At 48.4% G+C, this 20,229-nt stretch overlaps 1 protein-coding gene across 4 annotated transcripts in view; it reads left to right on the top strand.

The window, feature by feature from the left end:
- Positions 1–20,229, top strand: part of PLXNA4 (plexin A4) — a 401,976-nt gene that overhangs the window by 274,134 nt on the left and 107,613 nt on the right. The window contains exon 5 of one of the 4 annotated variants that reach the window (XM_053926494.2): positions 3,058–3,099. The exons of the other annotated variants lie outside the window; for them this stretch is intronic. Within the exon in view, the coding sequence (XP_053782469.1) occupies positions 3,058–3,078 (21 nt within the window). The 3' untranslated portion in view covers positions 3,079–3,099. Of the gene's footprint in view, positions 1–3,057; positions 3,100–20,229 lie in introns of those variants that run through there. 4 annotated transcript variants of the gene reach the window in all.

Here is a 20,229-nt window from a genome sequence, read left to right as displayed (position 1 = left end):
CCCATGAACGTATAATTATTTCAAAATAAAATATTTTTAATTAAAAAAATAAAATAAAAAATTTTAAATGTAGAAGGAAAGAAAAATGTTTAAAATTGCATTACAATAATTCTTGCAGAGAACCAGTATTGGATACAAAATTTAGTGGGCAAAAGTGGGAGGAGAAACAGCATATTTGCATGGTATCAAACTATTTCCTCCAGGATACTTAGGAACTACAAATGCAAAAGTAGCAACGACAGTGGAGAAACCACCTTAGCCAAGCGATCGCGGTTAACATTGTCAGTAACGAGACATATCAATGCCACGAGCCCCTTGACAAAGTGCGCTGGGGACACAATATTGCTTCTGTGATATTCTTGCCAACTTACTCTCATTATGCAAGGACCTCAGACAAACCCCAAATCAAAGACACTCTACGAAATAGCTGACCAGTATTCTCGAAAAGTGCCCAAGTCATGAGGACAAGAAAAAATTGCTATAAATTAGAGGTGACAATAACTAAATTGGATGTGGGAACCTGGAACAGAATAGAAAGTTAAGTAGAAGAGACGGAGACATTAGAATAAGGCCTAGAGTTTACTTAATTATTTGCACCAGTATTAATTTCTGGTTTTCATAATCGTGCCATGGTCGTGTCTGCTGTGAACATGAGGAAAGTCTGGGGGAAGTGCGAGTGGGAACTCTTTGTATTATCTGTGCGACTTTTCCGTAAGTCTAACTAAAATCAGTTCAAAACAAATGTTCTTAAAATTGAGTAAAATATGGCTAATGATGGCTAATGATGCAATCAGCACCACAGTCCTGCTATAGACATGATCGTCCCCCTAAAAGTTCTTAAATGCTCCTTTGCAGTCAGTCTTCTCCCCCATTTCCAGCCCCTGGAAATCCCCGATCTTCGCTCTGTCCCGATAGGTTTGCATTTGCTAGAATTTCATATGAATGGAAGCATAAAATATGTAGTCTCTTCTCCCTGGTTCTTTTACTCAACCCTATGCTTTTAAGATTCATCCACCTTGTTGCCCCTTTGTATAGCTGAGTCGTATTCAATGATACGGGTGTACCTCAGTTTACCCATTCACTAATTAGGTCTCTTCTGGTGTTGGGTGATCCTGTAACACGTCCAGGTGTTTATATGAGCATGGATTTTCACTTCTCTGGAATACCTAAGAGTGGGTTTCTGGGCCGTACAATGAGGGACTGTTGGACGCTTTTCCAGGATGACTGCTGTTTGCCAGCAGCATGCGATATTTCAGTTGCTTCCTCGCATCCACACTAACACTGGGTATTGCCAAGGTTTTGCTTTTGTTTTTGTTTCTGTTTGTTTCTTTTTTAACCATTTACTATAGGTATGTAGGGATATCCCATGGTCATTTTAATTTGCATTTTCCTGAGGGCTAATAATGTTAAAAATCTTTTTATTTGCTCATTTGCCCTCTATGTATCTTCTTTGGTAAAGTGTCTGCTAAAATTTTGCCCTTTTAAAGAGAAAACAGGTTTTTTCCTTACTGTTGTGTTTCAAGGGTTAATTATATGTTCTGAAAACAACCCCTTTGTCAGATATGTGATTTGCAGTTATTGTCTCCCTGTCTATTGTCTCCCAGTCTGTGGCACATTTTGGGCCCATCTTACTGAAGGGCCACCCGAGACACAGAGATTGAGCGACCACCCCGAGATTACACAGTTTATGAGGCATGAAGATAGGAGTCTCCCTCAACCGTCTATGCTCTTTGCCTGTACAGCCTGTGGGGACACTCGCTGTCCCAGGTGGAGACACAGCTGGATAGCCAGCAAGACCAGGTCTCAGAGTAAGGTCCCCTGGTGGACCTTTCCAACTGAGGAAGCTTCCAAGTGACCCTGGAGCAGCCCCTGGGAATCTCAGCAGTGGGATCAGCTAGAGCCCTGCTGTCTTTACATGTAGAACTGCACCGTAGAACATTTATCCAGAAACAGAGGCCATGCCTTGGCAGCCTACTGGATTCCATAAAAACGATTGATCGCTAATTAAAATATTTTAATGATATATAACAATCCCTTCTTCATACAATAAAAGAGAAACCCTGTTTTCTAATGACAGCCATTTCCTGAATTTATTTTCATCTCTGCTACTTAACTTTTATAGAGCCTGGCTTGACAGGCCTAATTAGCCATTTCTTCGAGTGTTCCGACATCAGAGCCCATCACGCCCTCTGTGGGGGATAAAGAAGATGAGGGACTCTTGCCACTTGAGATTCTGCAGGTGGGACTCCTAGAACCTAGTTCCTGCCTGAAGTCCCCTCCTTGGCCTCAGATCTGGGACCTGGCCCTGCAGACTTTGGATCTTTGAGTTTAGGTGCAATCTCGAGTTCCAGAATCCTCTCCATTTTCTACAGAGGGAAAAACAAGCCAGAGTCTCACAGCGAGGCATGGCTGTACAGAATAAACACATCCTGGGGGCCCTTGGTTCTCGGTCAGAGCCACAGCCTTCAGCTTCCCTGATGCTAGGTAGTCAGCTGCCTTCCCGCCCCTCTTTGCCTCTTAAACCAGGATGGTCGTGCAGTGTGACAATACCCCAGCAGAAGACTGCGTGTAGATTCTGTTATTCATCCATATACCTTTCTACATGTCCCAGAACCCAGGCCTCAGGTAAGAGGATAAAATGAGAATTACACATTTGAATTCAGTCAGCAAAGTTGGATGCAATTTTGAAGCCTGGAATAGCCTATGATGTTGTGATTCTGGAGACAAAGTGACAAGAGATGTGTGTGTGTGTGTGTGTGTGTTCAAAAACATAAGGCATGAATTAAAGAATGTCAGGCATGAGCTAAGCATATTGAAGTTCCCCCTAATTCTAGATCCCCATGTCTCTCCTTTCACCAATTCTAGGAACACAAACATCACTTAGAGCAGACGATGCTTGCTCTATGAAGATGCAGACTATGCAGAGGTGACCTTAGTCTCTTCTACCCTTTGTACAACTTGATTACTGTGTTGTCACTCCACACAGGCAAATGAATTTATTCAATCACTCATGTGCCAAACATTTGATGAGTTTCCACCCCTCTGAAACTGTTCTAGGCAAGGGGATCATGGAGTTAAATAAAACACAGTCCTTCTTCGGGGAGCTCCTGATGTATTGAAAGTCATCAGATAAACACATAAATAACAATATAAGAAGTTGGATGTGACAACGGAAGTGACTGCATTGTAGAGAAGTAGCACGGAGAAGAGAGAAATGAAGAAGAACCGGGAGGAGGCCACGTATGAGCTAGCTCTCAAGGATGAATTGGAGTTTGCTGAGGGACCCAGAAAGAAAAAGAACCACATTGCAAAGTCGAGGAAGATTTTGAAACATTATGATATCTTCAGGGAAGCTATGGGAGTTTAGTGTTGTTGGAACATAAATTAAGATGGGTGAAAGCTGAAAAGTCAAGCAGGAATGAGATCATACTGCACACTAAGTGCCAAGTGCCGTACTAAACAAACTCGGATTTTACTTCATAAATAATGGCAATCCATTGATGTGAATTTGGGCTGAGAATGACAGACTTGAATGTCAAACAGATCTTTCTGGTGGTAATATAGTGAACAAATAAAAAAGTGAGAAATCCAGAGCTAAGGAGACCCAGGAGGAAGTTGTTGCTGTCACTGTGCCAGGTACTCATTTAACTTAATCTTCATAGCAGTGCTACTGAGTAGTTGCTTTTATTCCCATTTTACAGATGAGAAATTGAGAGGTTTATTATGTGCCCCAGGTCATCCAGCTGCTAAGGGGCAAAGCCGTGATTATAATAGTTTTATCAGAAGCAAGGGCCCGATTTAAGGCTTACAAAGGTATAGGTTTAAGGGATGCTTGGGAGGTTAAATACACTTGGTGATAACAGCTTGCAGGGGAGGCTGAAGGAGATAACAAAGTTCAAGATGATTCCTGGAGTTCTCAGTCAGTAGAAATTCATTGTGTGGAGACACCATGGACTCAGATAAGAACTGATACAGAAGGAAAGCCTTTCGAAAACCTCATATGTTCCCTCTCTTTGCAATAAGCTTCTTCCACTTGTGCTCTGGATCCCACCCTCTTCAAACATACAAGGGATTTCTGTACACATTTTTTTATATCCTCTGTTTCTTTCTGTCACCTGATTCTTTTTTTTAAGACTTTATTTATTTATTTTTAGATAGAAGGAAGGGAGGGAGAAAGAGAAGGAGAGAAACATCAATGTGTGGTTGCCTCTCATGTGGCCCCCACTGAGGACCTGGCCCCCAACCCAGGCATGTGCCCTGACTGGGAATCAAACCGGTGACCCTTTGGTTTGCAGGCCGGTGCTCAATCCACTGAGCTACATCAGCCAGGGCTGTCACCTGATTCTTATACCTTCATTTTCAATCAAACTCAAGTTTTTCTCTCTCTCTTTTTAACTACAGTCCTCTTTCTTTCCTCTACCACCAAATACTTTTTGTGATTTACACCTTCAACTTTTATTACTTTTTCCCACTCTCTTTCCTCAACCCTCCACAGTTTGGTTGTTCCAATGAAAATACTCTCTTAAAAAGGTAGCCCGTGACTGCCTGTTGACCAAATCCCATGGTCTCTGTTCAGTTCTCATTCCCTGTGACCTCTGCTTGACGGCTACATCCATCATTTCATGGCAGTGATGTTGACCTTAACTTGACTTCTTCATGCAGTGCAGAACTCCGATCGTCAGACATCCAACATAGGTTCTCTCACCATTTTAAAAGGAAGTTCAGAATTATATAGGGGTGGGCAAAAGTAGGTTTGCAGTGGTTTGTATGTAAAAATATATAACACAAGAATAAATAATAATACAAGAACAAACTCTGTGTTTCATGTACTCACAAATGTAAGCCTACTTTTGCCCACCCCTGTACTTTTGTGCCAAATAGAAATTTCAGTCTCTGGAAACATTTCTTTCATAGCTTCCTCAAATGAAACAACATACAAGTCATCACTGGGGGGGCCATTTCCAAGTATGTTTCTTTTCTTTTCTCCCAAGTGAACAAAATGTCTTTCTTTTATATTTATGTGATGTCTTTGGCAGCAGGATAATGTTTTATGGTGATGGTCTTGGTTTTAAGACTCTGAAATGAGTAACCCAGTGTCTCAGTTAAGATGGGATAGGCTGGAATAAGATAAGCTTCAAAAGTTCAGGAACTTGACACATAATGTTTTATTATTTGTTCATTCAGAGTTTACTATGGGTCCAGCAGCCCTCCAGAAAAGATCCTTTACAAATGGGAACTTGGGAATAGAGGCTGATTCCATCTTGCCTCTGAACATAAACGCGATCTATATTATTGTTGCTACAGAGGAAAGAGAGAGCTGAATGTTTACACGCCTTAAGTGCTATGAACAACAGTTACACATTTCACTTCTATCCACATCCCAATTAGTCACATGGCCCCACATAACTGCAAAGGGGTTGGGAGGCTTAGTTCCCATATGCCTAGGAAGGAAAGAAGAACCGGAGATGAGTGAGCACTACTTCTTTCTACCATATTGAAAAGGTTGAAAAATATTTTTCTATAATCCATAAAATTCCATCCTCTAGTGGTGGGACAAGTACTCTTTTAGCTTTACAATGGTCGTGGATGGTTAAGTAGTAATTCTGTGCAGGACCAGGAAAAAGCATTAGCTTATACAGTGGAGGCACTTCAAATACTAAAATTCTGTGGTGCTATATTTCAGCACCAGAACTTGAGAACAGCTCCCCTACTTTGAAAATGATTCTGCCTGCATGTTGGTTTCTTAACAGCACTGACTTCCTGAATTACCATACAGACATAGCCATATGCAGTCAACTATTGCAATTAAAACCCTTCTTACTTTCATTCCTCTATCCCACAAATGCAAGCAACTTCTTTGATGAGCAAGAACAGATTGTCAAAACGCCACCCTCTCTGGTTGACAAGTCCATCTACATTTTAAGTGACAACCTCCACTCTCTACACTTACAAGGCTGCACTGCCTTTCACCCTAGTGAAACGGCCAAGTAATTTTGGAACCATGGGGAAAAGTCTGGCTCTAGCCCCCAGGGGATATATTGAATACTTTGTTTCTTGCTGACCTCAATCGGTCTATTATTTGTAGACACTTTCAGCTAGCATCTGGAAATCTGTCCCACTCTCTGGGTTCTTATTTGGAAACCATTCCCACGGTACCTATAACTTAAAGAGTCATAGGCACAGCAATTACTGATGAAAGAAAATCATAGGTGGCAGTTCCCGCCGTATGTGGTATGGAAATTAATAAACATTTATTTTATGGCAGAGTAATAACCAAACTGTAGGGAGAGTTATGTCCTTGTTTCTCTGTATATACATATCTCTTTACACATAGTGTTTTCTCTCCAAATAAGCATTTAGGAAGGTGAGTTCAGCCCTTAGGAAACCTAAGGGCGGACACAATGGGTTTCCGAGTGTGCTGGTGTGCTCAATTATTACTGTCAGCCTCTCAAGCACGTTTCTTTATGGTTCCCACTAACGGCAGGGTCCTCAACCCCGACTTCCCACAATGTGCCAAGAGCAGCTACTGCCACCCTCTGCAGGCCTCCCTGTCTGCCTCACTCCTTCCTCTCCTCTCTAGTCACAGAAGTACCAGCTGTCCCAGCAGGGTGTCCCTATTTGTTCAAACCTGGCAGCATCTCAGGGAAAAGGACAACAAAATGAAGCCACTCTCAGAAAAAATAGAAAAATAAAAACCACTAAAGGGCCATGTGTTTGGAACGGTTGTCAGGAAAAATGCCAAAGCCACACCACTAGGTCAGCTTTTTGTTATTTCTGCAATGGGGCTGGACCTGCACCTTCAGGTCTCACTTGCTTTTGTAGACACACCGAGCCCATGGTCAGAACACCACCCAGGTCTGCGGTAGAGCTCATAGGGTGTTCCGTTCTACTTTGGATATCAGCAGGGAATCCTTCAACTCTTCCCGATCTACAATATTTGTTCACCAGTCAGCCCATCTGGACACATCCTCAAAACTAGGAACGTATGCTGATAGAATAATAATACATTACATTTGTATAACCCCTTCTTTGGTGGTACCCCAAGTGCTTTACCAACAGCATCTCACCAAGACCCCCACTCAGCTTTCCATGAAGGGTTACTCCCTTTGCTATACGCAGGCATGCTGAGATGTCAGTAGGGGTGACTCAGGGAGGGTGACATGACATGCTGGTGACACCCACCACCACACACTCACCAGCAGGCCAAGAGTTGATGTGCCAGAAGCATGCCTCACCTGACTCAGGAAGCAGCATATGGCGCCAAGAGAAGAGGGCTGAGACCCGTGCTCCACTGAGCCTGGCAGCTTGCCTCCTGCAGGAGGGTCCAGCTGTCTGAGTCTTCCAGTGGGAGTAGGTTGACTACTCTACAGGCATCTTCACGTGCATGTGAGGCAAACACCTGAGGCGGCTAGTTACGTCTTTCAGCAGCCTGGCGCATGGTCCCCTCAGCCCCCAAATACCTAAGTCCTGTTTGCCTCCTATTTGCCACATCTGCTTTGCTCCCAATACTTCTTTCACTATTTGGTGATCGGATCGGTAACCCAAACACAGGCTCAAACTCATGATGAAGCTGATGAGGGTACAACAAAAGGTTACAGACTGGGAGCTGGGGGCCAGTCCTGCATTTCAGATTGAGGGAAGTGAGGCAAAGGGGGAGTGGCCGTGATGGCCCCATGGGGCTATAGGTATCCCTCTCTGAGACTTTACGAAGGAGCTGTGGCAAGCACAGAGTAGCTCTGCCCGCAGGGAGAAACCATCTCATCTACTTCCTTGTGCAATAAATTCCTCTCCTAAGAGACCAGGGCTCTCACAACAGGTTAGGGAGTTCCTTACAGCCACATGGTATCTGGAGGCCCCACAAACCACAGAGTGGCACTAGAGGCTGGCAAGCCATAAATTATCCTCCCAGTCGATTTCATTGTTAATCAGGGTACACACAACGATCACTAATGGCACTTGCTTATGGGACAAAGCCCCGGTATTTATCTTGTTTTAATTATATTAGAAAGCAATGATATTCAATTAACCAACTAATCAAGCAAGCCAGTCAATACTGGTTCTGGCAGGATTCTCCATTGCCTGGCTTCTTGTTCTGGGTGGTAGTCCATGCTTGAAGTCAGATGGAGTTACTTCTTGGTGGCCAAGGACATACTGCTGGGAAGTAGGCATAAGCAAGGAAACCGGATGCAGACATCAGACATGGGCAGAAATCCCACAGGTTCATTCCCTTGCCTGATTATGGTGAAGAGTTGCAGCAGCCTCCTTTCGGGTTAGGTATTATTTGTTCTACAGTGTAGGAGGTCTGTCCAGAAAGTATCAAGCCATGTGCTATGAAAAATAGAGGCATTTATTGAAGAAGACACAATATACAAGAAACATTGTACATAGGACAAAGACACCTCAGTCCCCTTCAAAGTAGGTACCTTGGGACCTCACACAGTTCTCCCAATCGCCATCTGCCCCGCCACGTGCTCCCAAGCTGCCCCATCATATATTCCTGAATCTCACTGAAGGTCTGAAATCACTCTTCCCTTTCAAAGGTGATTTTAGTTGTGGGAAAAGCCAGATGTCACAGGGCACCACATCTGGGCAGTAGGGGCTGAGTCACCTGGATGATTTGATGTTTTGCCAAACAACGCTGCATGAGAAGTGATACATGAGAAGTTGTTGTGATGAAGCTGCCAGTCACCAGTTGCTCATTGCTGCGGCCTCTGAATCACCTGAATAGTTTCCACAGAGGAATGTTTAAGTTCAACGCAAAACTTGATGCAGATTTGTTGCCCTACTCACTCAGTCATTTTGAATGTGATGGCCACACAGTACACACACTCCCTCAACGGTGTCTCCCGCCCCCACTGACTAGTACAGTGAAGTCGTCATTGTTCACACATATGCCTTCCAGTCCACTCTCCTTGGCCGCCAGGTTACAGAGACATTGCACAAACTGTTCTCATTATATCAACGATGGCTGGAGTTTTTCCAGACAGACCATGCTGTATATTCGATTTGTGAGTACATACAAGGAGTCATTTTCTCCATCCTGTGGATTAGAGATCTAAGATCCCTATATTCTATAACAAGGCAATGGCAGAACACTAAACACGGAGCAGATCTGACCATAAAACAACAGCTAAAGTGTCGTGTGATGTTCCCAAGGACTGCCAGGTGGTTCCAACTACACCAGGTAACCCTAACAGCAGCTGGACCAATCTGGAAAGCCTCCATCAGGATCTGTGTGTGTGTCTAGACTCAAGAGCCTGTGGGAGACACAGTGAGTCAAGGGCAGAGCTGCTTTCAGGGATGATGCTTGGTGAGCCAGGTGCAGCCCTTTGCCCCAGTCACAGGTGTCCAGAGACATCTGGCTTTGAGACTGTGGCTGCCCAAGGGTAGGGAGTGCTTGTTGGCCAGAGAGGATGGTGTTTCCCTTGAGCTATGCTCATTATCCCTTCACCTTCATCAGACTCCTAAAGATACACCGGGATCTAAATGTTTAAGTATCAACCTCATTTCCCAAGGTAAACTAATTGCTGAAACTTGAGCAGCATCAGCCCAGTCATTCGATTACTTTTTCTGACTTGTGGGGCAAGAGTCGTTACAGAGTTTGCCCTGGATGCTCCCTCCTTGGGTTATGCTAATCACTGGACCCCACGCCTTGTGATAGTTTCACTAATTCCCACCCTTTGCAAAGCTGAGGATCTCAATGGGAACATCTGCAAATGACTGCTCTTCGATGAGGACGACACTGGAAAAGGAGGACATGTTCAGAGAAGATGGGACGCTGGTTTCAGAATACCCATCCCACGGCTCACAGGTGCTTAACAGGCAGCTCCGCCCATACACAAGTTCAATTCCTTTGCGTACCAGTCAGGTTGTCCTAAAGCAGGAAGTCAGTCTGTCTGAGAACCACAGACTGCACTCTAGTAATGTCTTTTCAAATGCATCATTGAATTTGAACTCTTGAACTCTTTTCAAAAGAGTTCTCAAGGCGTCCTCCAAAGGAAGGTAGGAATCACGTGGTGCAGCCAGGCAGCCAAGGCTTATGCAAGAGGGACAGCACATTGCTGGCTGGAGGAACCAGCCAAGCAGGAAAATTCTGGCACCTGTGAGGGAAGCTGACCCCCCTGCAGCTTCAGGTGAGCTAAGAATCAAAACTTGATTCGGGACATGACATGTGGCTGTCTAAACCTAAGTGACTCTTGGAAAAGTGAGGTCTTTCACACAGAGATACATTAAAAGGGAAAGAATCTTAAACTGCTATTTGCTTTCAAACATTTGATGAGTTTCAGTTCATTAAGAGTTGTGTAGCCTTGTTAATTTAATAAGAGTAAATGGGACCCTAATGTCACGCAACAATGAGTAATTTGAAAGGGGCGAAAAAGAATAAGAAGTAACAGTCATTATGTAGCACAATGTTTAATCAAAAGACGCCAGTAACTTGCAGCCTCATGGTAATGTTTCAAAGGTTGGAAATTTCAAAGGCACCCAGTGTGTGATGGTGGCTGGCAGGCTGGGAAAATGGACATAGTTTTGATAATTGGCTCTGATGGCATTGAAAAGTCTACCTCCCACACATGCTTACATACCCACACTCACCCAAAACCTTCTGTGTATCCCTCCAGCCAGATTCAGTTTGGGTTCCAGCCGAGGGAACTTCGGGGAGCAAGGCTTTGTCAAGGAATGTGAGGTCTGCTGAGCCCACATTGATAGGGAGTCAAGTTGTTCTTAACTTTGAACCATTCAAAGACCATTCATTTTCTAATGAATTTTTTTCCTTATTCTCACCTCATCCCTTTCCATGCTATGGTTAGGACTTCTGCACTTCCTCAAGTACCCTGCTCTCCACCATCGAGGCTGTAAGCATGTGGTCTGTGGATTTTCCAAGCCCGTTGGCTGTCGCCTTTTGATGATCATCGCCTGGGATATTTGTGCCCTTGGCCTGGCAGGGTCACGCTGCACAACCCTTGCAGCTATGCCCTGTCCTGTCCACTTCCATTTCTATCTGCCAGAGCCTGTGCACAGGGCATTTAGTAGATTGGGAATCAGAGATCCACAGCTGCTTGGGAGAGACTGATCTCACCTGCCCTCTTCCCAGCTCAGCTCTGCGCTCAGAACTGAGAACGCCCCCAGTCCTGGCTCGGCGCTCCTTCCCACTGCCCAGACCTTCCTCCACAGCACCCCACCGACAACCACACAATTCTGACTTGTTCCACTCATGATGCCAGTTGACCATCTGAGAATGTATAGTGATTCCAAAGCCTTCTCTCTGACTTTTGAGATGGCCCTTTGCCTGACCTGACCAGTGTAACACAGTACTGAGCCTCAGAGAGACACCCAACAATGCTTGATAATTGACAGCATACTATTATTTTAAGAAGTATGAAACCAGTGCATCTATTCTGATCCAGATGCTTCAGAATGGTTTTGAAGCCTCAGGCAGGCCAGGCTGAAACAGGCAGGACTCAGCTGACCCCAAAGCACAATTCAGAATCAACACCCAGAGCTTCCTAGTGTCTTGGACCTAGGAAATGGCATGGTTGGACCCAAACCCAAGTCTCCCCAGGGCTTTTTCCTCTACACCAAGCTGCCTCCAGCTGCCCCCACTCATTGTATTGTTATAATCTTGAGTAAATGCTTGCTGTTTTATTTACTTCTAAGATCTAGTTGCTCTCCTAACATCAAGAAGGGGCAGGTGAGGTATTTCCTACATCCATCAGGTGTCCAAAGAGCAGGTGGCGGTGGCTCGGGGGTGTCAGGATCCCTGTCGGGCCAGTGGTTGGGCGGTGTTAGAAACTTGAGCCCCTGTGTACAGCAGAAGCAACAAGTCGGCTCAGTTTATATCCCTGATAACCAGCCCTAAGACAGGGCATAAGTTGCCCTTTTGCAGAAGAAATGAGTGAGTTCCAAGTCAGGGAAATTCAAGGACAAGGTCAAGTTTGAATCAAGTTGTTTCCACACTGAACGGTCTACAGTGACCTCTGGACTCTGTGGCTGTGTCTTCCTAAAGACAGAAGTGATTTTAGTACCCAATGCAGAGAAAGTAGGGAGAGCCAACTCCATGGGAGAGACTTCCGATGTGATATGGATTCCTCAACAACAATTACCACAAGCACCAAGGCTTTCAACTTAATTAAACCTATTCTTCAGCTTGGGATCTTTGTCTGGGCTTAGTTACTCTTTCTTCTTCCATTTTCATTCTTTCTTTTCTTTATAACATTCTTGACTCCTTGGTCTTACCTCTGAGGGTAGTGAGATATCTAAAATGATGACGAGTGGATGAAAAAAGAAAAATGATTTCTCTTCTGGTGCCTTAATGGAAGGAAGTGAAAGGACTGAATCAGAGGAAGTTAATAGTCACTATCATTTATGCTCCCTGGAAAGCTTGATACAGGCGAACTCTAAATGATCTTTGCTAATGGGACAGTGGGAGCAAATGAAATGATATCACGGATCTGCTTAGTACTGGCCATCTCCCAAGTGCCTCTCTGCACAATGCCTCATTGAAGCTGCCCTGCAACTCTTTGAAGTCACCATTATTATCTCACGGAACAGGCAAGAAAGGTTAACTGACTTCTCAACAGTCACACAGCTCATATGTGGCATAGCGAGTCTCTAATCCGATTTTAAATGTTAAATCTGATGCCTCTGCAGTGACTCCATAAACAATTCTAAATTCCCATTTAAGGGCGTCACTTTTGATTTTCCTCCCCCAAAACCAATGCAAGTAGATGGCCAACTCGGGAAGTCCAAAGTGTTGCCTCCTTTAGGTCTTAAGGAAGAGAGGCGGATGGGTAGTAAAATATTCCAGGCCAGACTTCCTGTGTGAAATGCTGCCGTAACAATCAAGGCAGGACTTCCATCCCCATTTTACAGTGAAGACACTGAGGCTCAGAGATACTACATAACTTGCCCAAAGATACACACCTTGTAAGATGTCAGTAGAGCTGCCCCAACCTTCTCGTTGAGGATGTGCTGTGTGGCTGCAGGCCTAGCCAGTTGAAAATGCTGTAGATGCCCACTCCCTGGTCACCCTGTGCCAGGAGGGCAGTGAATTTAGCTGACCAGAACCCATGTGGCTTGCTCAGTCCTGAAGCCTCCTTACAAAAATCACCCGTAGCCCCAGCCCTGTTGGTGGCAGGCCAGCCCCACTGGCTTGCCTTCTGTGTAAGCTTCCTGTTCCGCATCTCTGCTGCCTAGATTTATGGGAGGCGAGGAAAGGAAGGCCCCACTACCCAGGGAAGAAGCCCACCAGCCCCCTGTGCAGGCTGCAGGAACAGAAGTTGCAGGGGCCAGCGCGTGACAGGAAGCGCTGGGGGCTTGTGATGAGCTGCTCTCCTGAAGGAAGTAAGACTCACATCCCACCCGCTGAGAGGATTTGCTTCCTGGAGCCAACCGCTGTTTGTTAGCTGTGTCCCCCCATCCCCCCATCTCTGTGCCCCTGATGCTTTAGCACCTTTACATGCAGTACCTTTCCCTTCTTCTGTAGGGGTGTCATTGAGCTCATGCCCCCAAATGGCTATCTGAAGCAGGTGGTGCCACTCTCCTTGGAGCCCGTGAGGAATAATCCTAACGGCAATAGTAACTGATCAGTTAATTAATTTTAAAGACTCATCGCTCTGGGAAGCTGGTATATAGGTAACACTGTGCTCTTTGCCCATTTGTGCCACTGGCTATTTCAGACCCCTGGACATGGAACCACATCAAAGGACAGTCTCACTCCCCCATGATGCCTCATCCCCCCTCCTCTGGGAGGCAGGGGGAAGCCCATCAGGGCCTCCTGTCAAGGGGTCGGCTGGAAATCAAGTTACAACGGGCACGATGTGTATCGGAGCATTGCAGCTCCCATCCATCGGCCCAGGGTGTTATTAATAATCCACAGCCTGGCGACAGAGATGAATACTGGAGCAGGGGGCAGGGGCAGCCCCAGTGCAGTGAGGCGGAGGGAGAGAGTGACTTATTAGCCCCGCTCCAGGTGTAACCTTCTCCCCACGACCGATCCGGGGCCAGGATGATTTATCGGTTCGGTAAACGGATTTTTATAATTAAAATTGATTTTCAATTTTAGTCTGGTCTGGAAGGACTGGGTCAAGTTCAGGAGGGAGATGGGGGTAGTCCAGGGAAAGGAAGGGAAATGTGCTCTCAATTTCCTGGGTATCTGAGATCACTGGAGCAGGGGGAGCCTCTCATTTTACAGGTGAGGAAACAGCAGCCCTGGGGGCTTGGCCTGTTTGGCCAGGCTCAGAGGGTGAGGTAGGGCAGGGCTGGGATTTGCCCTGGCTCTGCTGGCCCCCTGAGATGCACCCATTTCCCCGGGACGGTGTGTGCGTGTGCCCACAGAACCGCCGTGTACCGCGGTGCGGGTCGTTCACCGCACAAGGACGCCTGCCGCAGGGCTGTGTCAGGGCTGACATCCAGCCGTGCCGTGGGTGCTCGGCCAGCGCTGCTGCTACCCAGGCACTGTGTGCAGAGGCGCCATCTGCACTGTTTTCAGTAGGGGTCACCTTTTGGCCACCAGCAGCCGCGCAGGTCCCCTCTCGACCCTCACCTCACAGTCCAGAACCCGGAGGCTGCACTGGGCTGTTTATTGCAAGGCCCAGTGGGCTCTGCTGTAGACCGTGGGGATGCGCGGAGCCACCCTGTGTCCAGCCCACTGTGACTGGTCAGGCAGGGGCCTTGTGACACGGGCAGCGGCAGAAGCATGTCGATAGACGGCACGAGGGCGCCTGCGTATTCAGGGGTACATGGCACGGCTGGGGGCTTGCTGGTGTCGCCCACACCAGCGCCTGTGCACCCTGCTCTGAACCACTCCCTCCGGGGGAGCCAGTGAGGAGAAAGAGGGTGAGTCCCATGTCCATTGTCAAAGTCCACCTAGCACCCTCCTTTAAAAGTGGTAGAAGAATAGTATGTTGCTTCTTTTCTTAGCTCAGTATGTCTTTTTTTATTATTAGACTTTCTTTTTAGAGAAATTTTAGGTTCACAGCAAAACTAAGCACAAAGTGCAGAGGCTTTCCCAAATTTTCCCTGCTCTCCCTCCCCAGCACAGATGCGCCCCCTATCCCCCTCCCCCCGCCAAAGCGGGCCTTTTATTACAATTGGCCGACCTACACCAGCCCATCATTAGCCCCCGAATCCGCAGTTTACATTCAGGTTCCCTCTAGTCGGTGCACACTCCAGGGGCTTAGACAGATACACAAGGTCGGGTAGCCACCGCTGTGGTGTCCCCTACAGAATATTTTCACTGCCCTAAACATGCTGCATGCTCCACGTCTTCATCCCTCCCTCCCCCCAGCCCCTAGGCGGTCACCAGTCCTTTGGCCGTCTCCATAGTCTTGCCTTTCCCACGAGGCCGTATAGTTGGAATTGTGCAGTAATGCAGACTTTTCAGGTTGGCTTCTTTGACTTAGTAAAGTGCATTTAAGTCTCCTTCCTGTCTTTCCATGACTTCGTAGCTCATTTCTTTTTAGTGCTGAATAGTATTAATGTATATTAATATTAACATAGTGATATCCCATTGTCTGATGTACCAGTTTACTTATGGATTCATCTCCAGAAGGCTGTCTTGGCTGCTGCCCAGTGTTGGCAATTATAAATAAAACCGCTATAAACATCCACGTGCAGGTCTCGCTTGTTTCCCTCGGCCCAGCTGGACATCACCCACCACAGAGCACCTAAGTCCAGGCTGGCAGGAAGAACCTGGGAGGACACACCTCGCCCACAGGTGTCCCACCCTCGCCCTGCACTCAGAGGCACCTCAACTCTGTCTGCCTTTGGTGAAGGAGGAGGTTCTCTAGAAGACTGAGCAACCGAGGGATGGGAAGGATGCTCCCAGTCCTTTGTTTTGTAGTTGGGAGTAGAGTATCGTGCTACACAGTGACAGTTGGGTCACCAGGACAGAGAAGCACAGTTGAACGCTGCGTCAAACTCCTTCATAAGTCGCACTGCGTTACATTTAATGATGTGCACGATTCTTACCGTTTCCCCTGGCATTGGGTGTCACTGGCAAACACGTCGCATAAATGGCAGAGTGCTTGTGTCCAACAAGAAGCTGGATTAGTGGCCTGCAGGTGTCCCCTGGCGTTAGGAGTCTTTGCTCGTCGCTCAGGTCTGAGCGGCCAGGCCATGCTTTCAAAGTTACTTTTCTCTTCTCCCCGTGTCTTCCTGGAGCTGTGGTCTGCATGGGTGTGGGTGTCTTTTCCAAGTATCCCCCCAAAACTGCAAGCTTCAGCTTCTACACTTATGCACCTAGGAGGGTCACTGGGACACTGGTCACAGGGGACAGGGAGGAGGAGATGGGGGTCCAAGGAGAAAAAGCTGGTTCCAAAGATAGAGGTTGTGGCCAGGCAGGATCCCTTGCTTCTGAGGAACATAGGACTCCCAGTTCTGCTCCCCAACTCTGGTCCCAGGAAGGAGCCTTCCTCAGCCAGCAGCAGGACAGCCCATTCAGGCTGGGGTCTGAGTGAGCAACCCTGCCAGGCCATTTCTAATAGAGTCACAGGGAAAAGCAAGTAGGGGGCTGCTGTGGCCGGAGGAGCTGACCACCCCACCCCGTGTGCACCGTGCCACCCTTAGCCTGGCCTCCAGCCCTCCTCTGAGGGACAGGGCACTCTGGTTTGTGTTGTCTTTGTGTTCCCTTCACTCCTTGAAGGAGTCATGGGCAGAGAAGCACCGGGCATGGGGAGACCCAATACAGGCTTTGTTGAGTCTAAGTGAACGGGACCGGGGGGCCAGGGCTCTGGCAGAGTCTACACAGGACCTCTGTGGGGGAGCTTTCCCACCAACTTCTCTGCCGTAAGTTCCTTCTTCCCCAACTGTGCCATCCACCCCAAGAGGGGTTTTTACAAAGGACTTGCCGGCCAAGGGTACCTTTGGGTGTCTACAGATTGGCTGGATGTGCCTTGTGTTTAGGAAGCTGAGTTGCCAGGACCAGCCGGCAGCACAGAAGGCCAGGATGGAGTCTTCCCCATCTACAGAGTCTGCGGGGTCAGGGCTATTCCTCAGCATATGGGGAGATCGCTCACAGAATGGCCTAGGACAACCAGTCCACACTATTCCTCAGAACGCAAGGACCACAACTGGGTGACGGAGGGTGACCCTGGGTCCCACCCAGTTCTAGCATGCTGCAAGCAGTGTGGAGAGCAGACTATCCTGATGTGTTAGCGAACCCGTGGGCTCAAGCTGCTCCACGTCCCCAGGCCGTCACCCCGAGCCCTAAGACGCGATGCGGACTCACTACTGAGCTCCAGGGAGCAGCTGCCCAGGACATAGGTCAGCCCTGAAGTCTACCACCCCTGGAGCCCATGAGACAATTCCATAATTGGTAAAATCTCATGAAGTCAGGCACGCCCCTTCCCCGCTGCTGCCAGGGTGACATCGGAGCGATGGTCTCGAATGACGCCAGGCCCCAGATGATCAAAGCCTTATTTGGACATGTGAGTCGTGCACATTAGACAAAACTTGCCACAAAAACATGCTGGCCAAGGAGCAATGCAAAGAGGTATTTAAATGGGACGTCGCCAACCCCATTCTGCCTCCATCAATTTCCGTGATGTTTGGAGCCGGCTCAGGCAGCTGCCGCTCTTTACGGGGGAGATACAGCTACTTGGCTCCTGCATGAGAGGGGATTCCAATGGAGAGGCTGCACCTGCTGGGGAGCAGGCGGAGGGCATGGGCTCGGGGCGTGGAGTCCCTGCTCCGCCACTCACTGGCTGTGTGACCTTGAGCAAGTCGCTAAACCTCTTCCAACCTGTGTCCTCATCTGCAAAATGGAGGCTGTCTTCCCTGCCTCACCAGGTTCTGGTGGAGGTCATGTGCATCGTGTCATGCCTGTGGACTTGCTCTATGAATTGTGAAGCCGAGCTCAGCGGTCCAATGTTCTCATTACGTCCGCCCCATCCGTCTCTGCGCTCAGCAGTCCCCAACCTTCTGCATTTCTCAGACCCCAGGGCAGAAATACATCATCCGCAGAGCCCTCTGCCCGCAGCCAGGGCCAGTTGTCCCGCCCCAGCCCATCCTCAGGGTATTTGGTGGCGGGTGGAGGGAGGAGTACAGTGCTTTGAGGAAGTACGCACTACTCAGCTCCTGGAAATTCTGATGTTGTCGGTTGCACTTGGCCTGGCCGTTGGCATTTTCTAAAAGCTCTGTAGTTGACTCCCATGTGCAGCTCAGTTTGGGACCTTCTCACCGGACCCGCTTCTGTCCTGTCCCTGCTCTCTGGCATTTGCCCCCATTCTCCCCTGGAGCTGCTAGGTTCCCTGAGATGGTCCTTACTCAGCCAGCGGTGGCCTGGGAGCTTAGGAAGAGAATCCCACTCCCCACACCAGCCCCCAGCACGTCCCGGACCCTGCCCCAGGTCAGGCTACATTCACAGCAGCCGTCCGAGCCAGCTTAATGGAGGGGAGAAGCTTTTTAAAATGAACTCCACTGATGGCGTGCTACCTGCCCTAAATTGTCGCATTTTGTTTCCTTGCTGCTGCGTCAGTCCCGTATCCTGCCGGTTTGTTTGCAAACTCAGCAAACGCCCTGTGTTTCATCGTGTCTGGAGGCTGCTTCCTCGCGCCCGTCACAGCAGGGGCCGCCAGACTGTGTGCCAATGCCCCCGTGCTGGGCCTCGCTGCCGACCCTGGCCTGCCGAGCGTGCCGTGCCAACCGATGTACCCACATGCCCACACACAGCACGGCCTCTTGTGTCTGGCCAGGAGCCAGCACGACTTCCTCGCCCAGCCCCACAGCCAACCTCCGATTATGCCTGTTTGCAGAGGTCGAGGGAGAAGCTGCATAAATTAAGGCCACAGATAGCCCTGACTTCATTTCATCTACGAGTTAGAATGGCTCCCTAGCTTCATCTGACTTTCCCAGGTGCTGTGGGCAATAAAATTAGTTCACAGGGGTTTCCCCTCCTCTTCCTGCCCTGTGCTATTCAAGAGCAGGGAAGAGGCCATTAGGAAAGCCAGAGAGGGGAGAGCAGGCAGGAAACAGGTTGGAAAGTTCAGGGCTGAGTGTAGAGCCCAACCCCTGTTACAAAGGGTCAGTCGGTGGAGGTGACGGGTCAGAAATAAGGTCCTGAGGTACCACTGAAAGTTCTCGCAAGTTCTAACTCCCTTTCCAGCACATCTGATAAGGTAACAATGGTAGAAGAATTCAGCATCACTGGAACACATCTGGAAATCATTAAAGGCAAACTTTAAAGTTGAACTTTTAATTTGCGGGAACGTTATCTGTTCCAGAAGGAGAAGCAAACCAAAGGGCGAGCGGGCCACGGCTGTCATCGCCGTGGAGATAGCTGCCATTTATTTGGTGCAGATGCTCGGGGAACAGTGCTGAGTGTTTTACATGTATTATATTATTTCATCTGCATAACCTTTTGGAGGCTTGAAAATGTTAAGTGCCTGACCAAGCTATTAAGTGGCAGAGCTAGACTGTGAATGGCAAACCCCTCAGATCACAAAGCCCAGATCCTAGCAGCTGCACTGCCTGCTCCCCGCTGACCCACCACCCCCGCGGGCTCTGCACGCCTAGACCTCTCTCCCAAGCTCCCCAGCTGTGCACTTGTCTGACACAGGCGGGGACGCTTCATATAGGGGCTGGTCATCGCTGTTACAGAGGGAGAGGGCACCTGAGGTCCCTGGCCTTCCCCCAGGCCATGCCATGCAGGTCCTCTGAGCAAGGGCTCGCACCAGCCAGGAACAGGCCCCTCCCGCCATCCCACCCCCACTCCAGGACAGAGATTATTTCTGACCTGGCTGAGGCCCCGTCTAAATATAGCCCTGACCAGCCACTTCTCATTTCAGAGGGAGCAATCTATCCACAGCCTCAGTCTGCTGCGGCTCAGATGGCCCAGCTGCACACGGTGTGGAGCGGACGTGCCACCACCCCTCCCCCCTCCCCCCTCCCCCCCACCCCTTGCCAGTGAACCTTAATGGAAACCAGCTGACCCACGGCGACAGTCCAGTGGGATCGGCTCCCAGCAGTGGGAAGTTTATGTGGCACAGCTGAGTCCCCCCACTGTACTGTTGTCCCAGTTAAGGAAAAGCAAGAATGGATGTTGCCAAACACTGACTATGCACTGGGACCTGACTGTCACTGAACGGCAGAGCACCTTTCTTATCCCCCTACACACAGGAGGAAACTGAGGCTCAATGTCATAAGTCACTGGCCTGAAGTCACACATTTGACAAATGGCTGAGGCAGGATTTGAACCTAAGACCAGGTCCAAAGGCCTGCGCTCCTTCCGTC

Source organism: Desmodus rotundus, chromosome 6 (assembly GCF_022682495.2).
Source record: "Desmodus rotundus isolate HL8 chromosome 6, HLdesRot8A.1, whole genome shotgun sequence".
NCBI classification, from domain to species: Eukaryota; Metazoa; Chordata; class Mammalia; order Chiroptera; family Phyllostomidae; genus Desmodus; species Desmodus rotundus.
This window is presented reverse-complemented; position numbering and strand designations above follow the sequence as displayed.